The sequence below is a fragment of the Alosa pseudoharengus genome, unplaced genomic scaffold (assembly GCF_046254945.1).
Source record: "Alosa pseudoharengus isolate Yale_2024_CS ecotype anadromous, Long Island Sound unplaced genomic scaffold, YU_APseudo_1.1 YU_APseudo_1.1_scf_10, whole genome shotgun sequence".
NCBI lineage: Eukaryota > Metazoa > Chordata > Actinopteri > Clupeiformes > Clupeidae > Alosa > Alosa pseudoharengus.
The window spans coordinates 24,909,328-24,920,634 of NW_027468565.1; the positions used below are offsets into that span (position 1 = coordinate 24,909,328).

At 43.6% G+C, this 11,307-nt stretch overlaps 2 protein-coding genes across 5 annotated transcripts in view; one reads left to right on the top strand and one right to left on the bottom strand.

Moving 5' to 3' along the window:
• Positions 1-5,191: 5,191 nt before the first annotated feature.
• Positions 5,192-7,288, top strand: LOC143138349 (cysteine-rich motor neuron 1 protein). The gene is made up of 4 exons (XM_076298846.1): positions 5,192-5,552; positions 6,127-6,205; positions 6,649-6,847; positions 7,229-7,288. Exons 1-4 carry the CDS (start codon positions 5,192-5,194, stop codon positions 7,286-7,288), a joined length of 699 nt encoding a protein of 232 aa, XP_076154961.1.
• Positions 7,289-9,022: 1,734 nt separating this feature from the next.
• The window catches only part of parp16 (poly (ADP-ribose) polymerase family, member 16), a 9,574-nt gene continuing 7,289 nt past the window's right edge, over positions 9,023-11,307 (bottom strand). For all 4 annotated transcript variants that reach the window (XM_076268722.1, XM_076268739.1, XM_076268731.1 and 1 more), the window contains 2 exons: positions 11,110-11,254; positions 9,023-10,409 (listed from right to left, as the gene is read on the bottom strand). In XM_076268722.1, the coding sequence (XP_076124837.1) occupies positions 10,274-10,409; positions 11,110-11,254 (281 nt within the window). In that variant the 3' untranslated portion in view covers positions 9,023-10,273. The remainder of the gene's footprint in view (positions 10,410-11,109; positions 11,255-11,307) is intronic.

The following is an 11,307-nucleotide window of genomic DNA, read 5'->3' on the forward strand; positions in this document are numbered from 1 at the left end:
GTGAACTTTAAAGACAGGTGTGTATGCAGAAAGGCTGACCTGCAGCGCTGGCGCACACGTCCACCTGTGGGTGGTGATCATATACGTAGCTTCCTCTCTGGGAGAACACAGCCGGTCATTTGATATTTTTGCCGCATGGGTGTTTGTGGTTGTTGTTGTTGGAAGAACATGGCTTTATTCTTAATTCTAAGACTTCATTGCTTCTCTCGCACGCCCGGCCTGTTGGCTGTGGATAACCCGTAGCTTTTAAAGAGAGCAAATGCACATGGTTTAGTGTCTGAGCAATGTTTTCCCTTGAGTTTTTTGTTTTTTGTATTAGTTCAGGCTGTGAGAGGGCCATCCGTGGTTTGTCTGTTTGTTTGTACCTTATATTCTTTTGTTTGTTAATTTTGCCTACTGTTACTCAACTACCCATGCCTATGTCACCTGTGTTGCCTGTACTATTATTATTATTATAGATTATTTCCAAGACAAATTTCTCTTAAGGTAGACAATAGAATGACATGGCAGGTCAAGGAAAGCATCAAGAAAAGCAAAGATTAAGAAATCGTTTTTGACATAGGCAACAAGGGTGGAGGTGTTTTTACACTTTTCAGACACTCAAAGTTTGAAAACTATGGATATTGTTTTAGAACCAACAACCTTTCTACATTATCTGGGGGTTTTGTGTGCAAAAAGTGGAATTAATTGTCAAAAAATTAGAAGAAAATGTGAAAATCACTTTTCGGACTAGATATAATCGCTTATTTTAAAACATACAGAAAAAAACACTAAAGATGGATCGTGAAAATTTGAAGACAAAAAAAATCTTGATCCTTAGACTCTATATTAGCAAAATATGCAAAAAAATAAATTTTTACATGAAAATCCAGCGGGACCCTATTTTCCAAACACAGCGTACTGTACTAATACAGAATATTAGGGATGCACCAATATATCGGTCAATATAGGCACTGGCCAATATTGGCCTTGTTTACTAATATCAGCTATCGGCAAGTTGTTTATGACTTTTACCAATAGCAGAAGCTGATGTTTACCTGCTATGTTGCATCAATTCTGCACTAGGTAAATGTGCTATGAAGGTCTGATTGATTGTTCAATTATTTTTTTAATGAATACGGTATAATAAACAAAGTAAACAAACAAAGAACAAAATATCGGTATCTGCAATGGATACTGGATAAATGGTTATTTTATACATCTCTATAAATATCGGTGTAGTATCGGTGCATCCCTACAGAATATTCATGATGACACATCTTCATTCAGGAATTATAATGACAAACTCCAACAAACATGACATATCTAATCAGATTGAAATGGGAAAACTCCCGGTTCTGCATTAAATTGAATTTCAATCTGATTACACAATTTACATCTCAATTTTTAATCAGAGTACAAGGAATATTCAGACTGATCTGATTGTTTGCGTGTAACCACACTGACACTGGCAGCAGCTCTGAAGCATAGTGTATTCACCTGGCCCAAGAATTTCATGCAATCAAAGAACCCAGACTCCCCATGAAAGCTTTGCTAACAAAGAAGGTATTTGGGAAAAGGAAAATAATAGAGGAAAAAGACATTCTGTATTCTGAAACTCAAACAGGACTACAGTGTTTTCTTAAGAATATGTAATAAACTTATTCTTTAAATGCCTGTAACTGTTTTCTGACAAATTGTCTGACCACCATGTTGAACTCAAACACATATTCAGTCTCACTACAGCATTTGTATCGCAGAAACAAATTATTTTATGGTTGAGTAAAATAATTAAAAGCTCATTATTGTATGTTACTCAAGAGAATGTGTGATATCCTTGAATTGCCATGGTTACTGTGGCTGTTATGGCAGACAGGGTGAGTGAGGCTCCAGGTGTTCCTGCTTTAATGCGTATGAGGTTCCAGGTGTTCTTGCTTTAATATGTTTTGATGTTTAACTCATCAGCTCAAGCAGCGCCAGGGTACGTTCAGACTTGGCTTCTTTTTCTGAGAGAAGTTGTGCAGACCGCTTTTTCAGTGTTTTAAAAATCTGCCATTGTTTTTGTTCCAAGAAGCAGCTGGATGCGTCTTTTTTGGTTATCCGATTGTGGATGTTCAGCTGTCAAAAAAACAGTGTGACGTAGGACGTTTATCCACTAGAAGTTGAACAATTCTCAACATTAAAAACAGCTCTAAGCTGCAGAAAAAGACGCCCGCAAACACGTTTTTAAAAGAAGAAAAAATGGATGCTGGCAGCTGCAAAAAATACGCCTAGTCTGAATATAGCCTCAGTGGTTAATCTGAGCCTCAATCTGATCATTGTCAAACTAAAGTGGATTTATATAACTTTTACCTTAATCTACACTTGAAATTCTGGTACTATCTCTACTAGTACTAGTACTGAGACAACTGAACTAAGTGCTACTGAGCAATACAGTCCTTTTAGGCCCAAGTGTACTTTTTTCCTTCAACAAATAATCCTTGTTTGACTGCTTTTACCAAGAAAGTTTCCCATGAAATTGACATGCTTTTTGAGAGGAGGCAGAAAAAAATCCAATCTAATTTGACTGCTGGTGAGAGACAGGCTATTCATGGGTTTCATCAGGTCCCTTTCCACAGGTGTGTTAATCAAGCACCATGCAGCCTGCATTCATAATCATGGTGCTTAATTTTATACACCTGTGGTAAGGGACCTGGTGAAACCCATGAATTCAATGGATGCAAAACAGCAATGATCTGATCATTAGAACAGCCGATAAGGGTGGGGCAGTGGTTGTCTGGTGTAAATCCCAGTATATAGCAGAGGCACTGGGACAACCTAACAATTTACAGTATTCTCCTCTGGCAATCCATTGGATCAGGTGAGAGCTGATCTGGTTTCCATCTTGGACAATGCTTTTACTTAACAAATGGATTACAAAAAAGGAGTATGACTTTTTGCTGCCAAACAATCCTAGTATATCTGCCTTCTATATGCTACCAAAGATCCACAAGAACCTTAGCCAACCCCCTGGCAGACCTATTATTAGCGGTATAGGTTCTATCACAGAACCGGCGTCCAAATATATTGACTTTCACATTAAGCCTCTCACTATGGCATTGCCAGCCTACATTCGTGACACCACACATGTCCTGTCCATCCTAGTGGAAATCTGTAAAGGAATCTTTAGGAAGTCCACGGACAGGAACACTGTCACAGGCCGATAGTTTTCATCCTAGCACTCTTATTTCAAATATCCCCTATGGTCAGTTTCAAAGACTACGCAGAATCTGTGACTCTGATGTGGACTTCGATGTAGGCTACAGGCCGAGGATATGTGCAAACGTTTTCAGCATAGAGGGCATAAGAAAAAAAGACCTAAATTCAGCCCTGGACAAAGCAAAATAATTAAACAGGAAGGAATTGTTCAAGAAATCTCACCGACAACGTACATCCATTAGTAAGATCTTTTTCTCTACACAGTATGGCTCTATGGGTTTTGACATTAGACGGGTGATCAGAAAAAATTGGGACATACTACATAGTGACCCTAATTTATGCCCAGTGTTTTTAGAGCCTCCAATGTTCTCCTTCAGGAGGGCACCCACTCTTAAGGACAAACTGATGAGGAGTCATGTCCCTCCTTCTAGACCTTCTTCATGGCTTCAGAGACCCAAGGGCACATACTGATGTGGCTCATGTAATCATTGTGACAATGTTGCCCGTCAAAGTTCATTTATTGATGTGTTTACCCAAACATTTTATTGTAAGGACTTTGCTAATTGTAACACCACACATGTTGTTTACAGACTTGAATGTGAGGCGTTTCTATGTGGGGCGCACTAAGCGAAGACTCCAAGAGCGTTCTGCAGAGCATAAATACGTCAAAAGAACTCTACATTTCAAAGAGGCTGGACACACTGATCTGAAAAACTTGAAAGTAATGGTCATTGAAGTCATTTCTAGGAATGTAAGGGGTGGGGACAGGCTTCAACGTCTTCAAAGGGAGACCTGGTGGATCGTAAAACTCAAGGCCACCACCTTCCCAGGTCTAAACGATGATGTGGATTTTTCACCTTTTCTATAGGGCTTTTTAGTAATGATGGTATGTCTGTTCTAATGCTCTATTGGTTTTGTTCTTAGGCATATCATAGTTAGTATGTCTTTGGTATGTGTATAATATAATTTAATAATAATATTTAAGTGCAGGAAGTAGCTTTGTGCAAACACTATCTGCATACAATTAACTGTTTTCCTGGCGGTCCCTGCGACAGCTCAGTATGTTTGGTTGTGATGAGATAATTAGTATCTCCAATTACCTAGTCATTGTTGTTAAGGTTTGGGTGTAGGACTTAGGTCATGTGACCATTCCTACACCTTTCTACCTGGTAAATGTGCTCACCTGTGTTTGTCTGGCATGCTGATGGCATGCTGATGAAAACTGTATGGTTGAAACGCGTTGGCATGTAACCAATGCTTTTCATATTTATCAGGACTGCCTCAATTTGTCTGTTTTTTCAACGATAGCCTCACACTTTACAGTTTCTGAGTGTTTAGATACACAACACGTCAGACAGCACAGATCTCATGTCGAAGCTGACTCTGAAGTGCAGGTGTGCCTGCAGGTGAATGAAACAGGTGAATGGGATTTTCAAGGTCATGAGGCGCTGGTGTAAAGACCCTTGCTAAAAGTCGCCACTTTGACCTTGGAGACATCTATGTCAGTGTGGAGTTGCATTGCCTGAAGCCAGACGCGTGGCGTTTTATTATGAGCCTGGTGGCGGAGAGAGGCGTGCGTTAGGCTGCACAGATAACCTGTCAGTGTTGCAGCCTTGTCCTTGCTGGTGGCGGGGTCATTATCTTGATCATCTAAATTGCCCCCTAAATTGGTCACATGACCTGCATCACAAAGGGTCCAGTCTTTTTGCATTGATTGAACTTATCTAAAACGACTCAAAAGGATGAAATGGTTTTAGGACAAAAAGAAAACAACAGGGAGATTGTAAAGATAAGGCCTGGGGATAATTAACAACAGATTCAGACGAGGAGAACTTACTGTAATACTCCTGCATCGATTGGCTGTCAGGGGGGTGGAGGTGTGTGTACATAACGGATAAACAGTGCCGTGTGTGTGTGTGTGTGTGAGAGAGAGAGACCTTCCCTATAAAAGGTGGCTGCAGGTTAGGGCAGTTCTATGTTGGGGTTGATGTTATGACTGTGCTGCTCTGCTGTGATGGACGTCTCTCTGGGCTGTGTGCTGTCACTCTTCTGGTTGCTGGGCGCGTCCCCGGCATGGGCTTTGCCGGACTTGGATGCTGAGGAGACTCAGCCGTCGTCATCGGCAACCCTCCTGCAGGCTCTGCACTGCCCGCCCTGTGAGCGGATCCACTGTTCTCCGCTGCGCACCCTCCAGCTCACCTGCAAGGGCGGCGTCACCACGGGGGTGTGCGGCTGCTGCCCCACCTGCGCCAGGCAGGCGGGCGAGAGCTGCGGGGGCAGCTGGGACTACCTGGGCAAGTGTGACCAGGGCCTGGTTTGTGTGATCGAGGGGGCCGAACACGACACTGCACGCAAAGGTGGCATCTGCAAGTCAGGTAAGAGACATCACACAGACACCTGAGTCTGACTCGGGGAGGACAAGGCCATTTTAACTCCTTGTAATATATATGCAATATATGTATCTGCATATGTACATGCACATCTCCATATGATAGTTACCCTGGTCACATGCAATATTTTATATTTGAATTGTGCTTTGATTTGAGAAGAGGTAATTGATTTTTATTCTGCTGGTAATTGAAAATTGACATCAGAAGAGTTAATCTGATTTATGAACTGTGAAAAGCAATAAAGCAGTCAAGGACTCCTTTGATGTACACGCGCGTTCTTGTTTGAGCAACGTAATAATGACACCTCTTATCTTCCCCATGGTGAAATCGACAAGCCTTATCAACAGAAATCACAGCAATATAGTTAAGGATTTCAGCCTTTTTGACGTCTTCTCTTTCACATTTCTGAGATTTTGCATTTCTTTTTGCAACATTTTTTTGCAACACTTTAAGAAAAAACGTATTTGCCCTTAAACACTATTGGCAACACTTGCCAAACGTATTTGTCCTTAAAGTATGTGGATCTCAGCTGAACGTTTTTAATCCCCGTTATCCGCAGTGCTGGATGTGGACACCTGCCGACCGGACTGCACCTGGGAGTTCTGTCAGGCCAACCCACATGAGATCTGCTCCGCCAGGTGAGCAAACTACAACACACACTCAGAGGTGACTTAGAAACACACTCTCTGAAGTGAATTTAGAAACATACACTCTGAACTAGAAACACACTCAAATGTGAACGTACAAACACACACTCAGATGTGACCTTAGACACACACTCTCAGATGTGACCTTAGACACACAGTCTCAGATGTGAAGAAGCAGTGCCTTTATTCTGTGATGTTTCATGAAAATTGATGTTTCATGATCATTAAATGATCCCTGATGTGCACCAGAGGTCTTCTCCCAAACCTTCTGTCTCTCTCTCTCTCTCTCTCCATCACACTGCTACCATCTGCCTTTACTTTTTAATAGCGGGAACATGTTTTAATCAGCTGTTGTGACCTTTTCTCCATCTTACCCTTCTAACCCTGTCGTCCATCTCGTCCATCTCCCTCCGTGCCCTCTGCCCCGGCTACAGGCATGTGTCCCTGGGGAAGCAGGACTGTCAGGGCTCCTGTCAGCACACGTCCTGCTCCAGCTGCCTGGTCCTGCAGCCGCCCCGCTGCCCCCAGTCCTGCGGCGCCACCGACCCGGCCTGCCTGCAGAACTACGGCCGCTGCGTCAGGCGCCACCTGGCCCACACACACCACCCCCCCACCTGCCACCAAACCCTACAGGTCAGCACGCATGCACACACACACACTCACCACCCCCACCTGCCACCAAACCCTACAGGTCAGCACGCATGCACACACATACACTCACCACCCCCACCTGCCACCTGCCAAACCCTAGACATCAGCGCGCACACGCATCCACACACACACCTTCCCCCCACCTGCCACCAAACCCTACAGGTCAGTGAGTGCACACACACAACCCTGCCACCAAACCCTACAGGTAAGCACCACATCCTTGTGGAGACGTTCTCCGTAGTAACCTATAGGTCTTATGCTATACATAACTGCAAACATACAACTGTGTTATTACAGTTGCAATTTGAATGTCCTAACACCTGGAGGTTCATGATATTTACCTTTTTGTTGTTGAACCAACAGAGCAACTCTGAGGGTTACTTCTTGTGTATGGTGCCTCCCTGCCTGAACACGGTCAAATGATCAACTTCCTCTTCAAGGGACCCCAGCAGACAACGTTTCAGAAGAATGTAGCATGGACCAAGATGGCAGCTTTGTAAAATTTGTTTGAACTTTACAAGTGTGATTATAGTTGTTTGTTTGTTTCTGTGTATCTTAACAAATCTGTCTTAGAAGTTCTACATTGTGATTGCAAACACATGTAGGCTACAGGCTAGTTTGATGGAAAGTTTTAAAATATTAAAACTAAAGTGTAAATTAATTTCATTATTTTTATTATTATTATCCATTGCACTTTTCTAAATAAAGAACACTAAAATACTCTGCGTGTGTTTGAAGGCACTGAAAACTGGTTATAATGGACAATGAGGGAGAAGTCGCGTTTGTTTGTGTTTATGTTGATATTCAAATTTATTACCAGACACTTTTGTGCAAAAAACTGTAGGCCCACATTATATTTTAACCAAGGACCAAACGAAACACGCCATTGAAGTAACTCACCCCTACCTTCAGTATTCCCAGAGAAACCCCACACAGGGTTTCGTTTTTGTTTGAGGGACAGGCAGCCCCCACATTGTTTGTTTCCAGTTTTTGGAACCTGGGCTGCACAGAGACCAGGTTTTTTACAGTGTAGCCTGTAGAAATGGGCAGCTAGCGGTCGTGAAGAGATGATTGCTGAATGTGACAAAAAGTTGTATGGGCTTGTTTGAATCGCGTCAAATCCCTGACTGCACCTTTAAATGATCTGCGTACAGAAATGTTGTAATGTCACCATGTCTGTATCTTCCCATCAGTGATGATGTAGTAGGCTAATATGTATCAAAACCAGGCCTGGTTACTGAATAACTGCGCCTTTATGGGCCTGTCATAACTCACAATGGACCGGTGTGTTCCGGCCTTTTGATGTAAACCCCTGAGAGGAGATCGTTAATTCTCATGAAGCTCTTCTCATCACACACAACTTTATTGATTTATGTGTTTAAGACGAATTAGGTTGTTTCACCTGTTTGTAAACGGGACAGAAGGAGCTTTGTTATTTGTCTCGGTCCTGACTCCTGGTCGACCCACAGCAGCCATTTCGATATCATTTAGCCACAAAATAAATGGCCCTTTTAGACACAGACAGCAAAGGGCTCAATGCACACCTGCCTATGAAAACCAATCGATGCTACACTGCTGTTAAAATATATAAACATATTAGTATAGGTCTGCCAATAGTTTGTAGTGCTTCCTTTCTATCATGTCCTGATTGGTCACTCATTTTCAAGCGACATAAACAATGGCACATGGCCTATAACCAGCAGCAAGTGACTCTACCGCACACACACGTAGTCTCGCCTTCAAAGGATGCCGCGGCAGTTATCAGCGTCTATCGGTGGCTTCTATCGCCGCTGTTGTTTTTGACTGATAGGAGTGCCGATGTCAGGACACAGCCAGGTCATGTGTCGCAAAGACCACAGTGAGCTTCGAATACGTAACGCTACAAATTCCGCGCCACAATGGAGAACCGCAATACCAGAACAGTGCGTCACTGATTTTACTGGCCTGGGCGCGGGAGATAATGTATGTCTTAATCTTCAGCGGCAGAACAGAAAATGACATTTGACATGACGGCTCTTCAGCAGCCATGTGGTGGTTGTGCGTGAGGAAGATACTGACAAGTGCAGGGATTCTGACAGAAAGGGATAACGAGGTCAGGGGCAGCGCCTCTTACCCAAAACAGAAACCCTCGAACAGGACAGTCGGAAGAGTCGAGTAAAGAGTTTACTAGAGTTTATTCAAGTCATTGAGTCCAAAAGCAGACAGATGTTCTCTTTGAAATGAGGACTACACCTGTGTGGAAATGGAAATGAAGACAGTCAAAATATACAGGTTTTACTGGGATTATTCAGACAGTAAAAATATACAGGTTTTACTGGGATTATTCAGACAGTAAAAATATACAGGTTTTACTGGGATTATTCACCACCACCCCCCACACCCCAATTGCCTTATGCACAATATAATGAACCCATAGTAAACGCTCCCCTGGTCCTTACTGTAAGCTACTGTTAGCTGAATAAATCATACCAAAATTAAAATAGCTATTTAAAATATAAACCATATGCATGATACTCATAAACTCCAAAACAATTCATCTTTCATCATTCATCTTTCAACTGTATTTCTACATATTCCAGAAATATAACCTCTATTTGTAATCTGTACCATAACTGTACGTTTTTGAAACTGGTATTGTGTAGTAGAAATGACTATTTCGGTTTGCAGTTGCAGGTATGATCTCTTTGTCACCTAAAGTTACAGCAACAGAATGGTTTTAAAATGACGAAAACACAAATTTTTCATTGATATCCTTGAGCAGTGCAGAACTACTCTGCTGCTGAACAGGGCTGGGCTACAGGAACACCCCACCCCCCCGCGTGGGTCAACCAAGGACCAATAAAAACACACAACTGAAATGCATTTGCAAAGTTAAACAAACAAACAAACAAAGAAAAAAAAAACACAGATGTTCTGTGAGATGGTGTACAATCCAGAGCAGCTGCCACAGAGGCTGAGAAAAAGGCGGAAGGCTGTGTGTGTGTGTCTGTGTGTGAGTCTGTGTGTGTGTCTGTGTGTGTGTGTCTGTGTGTGTGAGTCTGTGTGTGTGTGTCTGTGTGTGTGTGTCTGTGTGTGTCTGTCTGCCTGTCTGTCTGTGTGTCTGTGTATGGAAGGGGCGGAAGGCACTTTGGATGAGAGGTGTGTGTGGGAGACATCTGTAGGCTGCGTGTGTGTACTGTGTATGTATTGTGTGTGAAATGCTTTGTGCGTGCAGTGTGTGTGTGTGTGTGTGTGTGTGTGTGTGTGTGTGTGTGTGTGTGTGTGTGTGTGTGTGTGTGTGTATGTATGTATGTATGTATGTATGTATGTATGTATGTATGTGTATGTATGTGTGTATGTGTGTGTATATATTTATATATATGTGTGCGTGTGTGTGTGTGTGTGTGTGTGTGTCTGTACTGGTCAGTGTCATCGGAAGGCGCGATGCCAGAAGGACTGGAATGTGGAGGAGTTGAAGGCACCGATAAGGATGAGGAGCAGCAGGTAGAGACTCATCATGATGAAGAAGTGATGGCGCACCAACCATGAAGGCACCGCAGAGTGTCTGGTAACACACACACACACAGACAGACAGACAGACACACACACCTAAAATCAGGTACTTGACATTTCAGACATTTCTATAATGAACTGTTAGCCTTCTTCCAAAATGAAATAATGACTTGCATTAATTGCATATTGAGAAACAGTGCAATGGCTTTCAGCAGGCAGGAACACAGCTGGTCATATGATCCCCAAGCTGAACGGTGAGAACTGAAGCTGACTGCTGCTGGGGTGTGCGTGCGGCTGATGGCAGGTGTGTGTGTGTATGCTAATGGCTAATGTTTGTGCGTGTGTGTGTGAAGCCGGCGTGTGTATGCAACTGTGTGTGCAGCTGGTGCCTTCCGTGTGTGTGTGTGTGTGTGTGTGTGTGTGTGTGTAGCTGATGGCTGGTGTGTGTGTGTGTGTGTGTGTGTGTAGCTGATGGCTGGTGTGTGTGTGTGTGTGGCTGATGGTTGGTCTGTGTGAAGCTGACTGCTAGTGTGTGTGTGTGTGTGTGTGTGTGTGTGTGTGTGTGTGCGTGCGTGCGTGCGTGCGTGCGTGCGTGCGTGCGCAGCTGATGGCTGGTGTGTGTGCGCGTGCGTGCGCAGCTAATGGCTGGTGTGTGTGTGTGTGTGTGTGTGTGTGTGTGTGTGTGTGTATGTGTGTAGCTGCTGGTTGGTGTTAGTGCAGCTGATGTCTGGTGTGTGTGAAGCATGGCTCACCTGGTTCTGTGGCGCTGCTGGGAGTAGACCAGCAGGTATTTGACCCTCACTAGCTGGTTGTTGGTCACAACAAAGTACTTCTCCGGTACGTCGCCCCCCTCGCTGTTCCTGGCCCGCAGCCGCTGCCGGTCGACCCCCTCCGAGTCTAATGGCATGAGCACGCCACAGACACGGGGCGCCACATGGAAGGAACACAGC

Coding starts and splice junctions, on each gene's coding strand:
- LOC143138349 (XM_076298846.1), top strand. CDS start 5,192: ATGGACGTCTCTCTGGGCTGTGTGCTGTCACTCTTCTGGTTGCTGGGC. Junction 6,206..6,648: donor CATGAGATCTGCTCCGCCAG/GTGAGCAAACTA, acceptor CCCCGGCTACAG/GCATGTGTCCCTGGGGAAGC. Junction 6,848..7,228: donor CCTGCCACCAAACCCTACAG/GTCAGCACGCAT, acceptor TTGAACCAACAG/AGCAACTCTGAGGGTTACTT.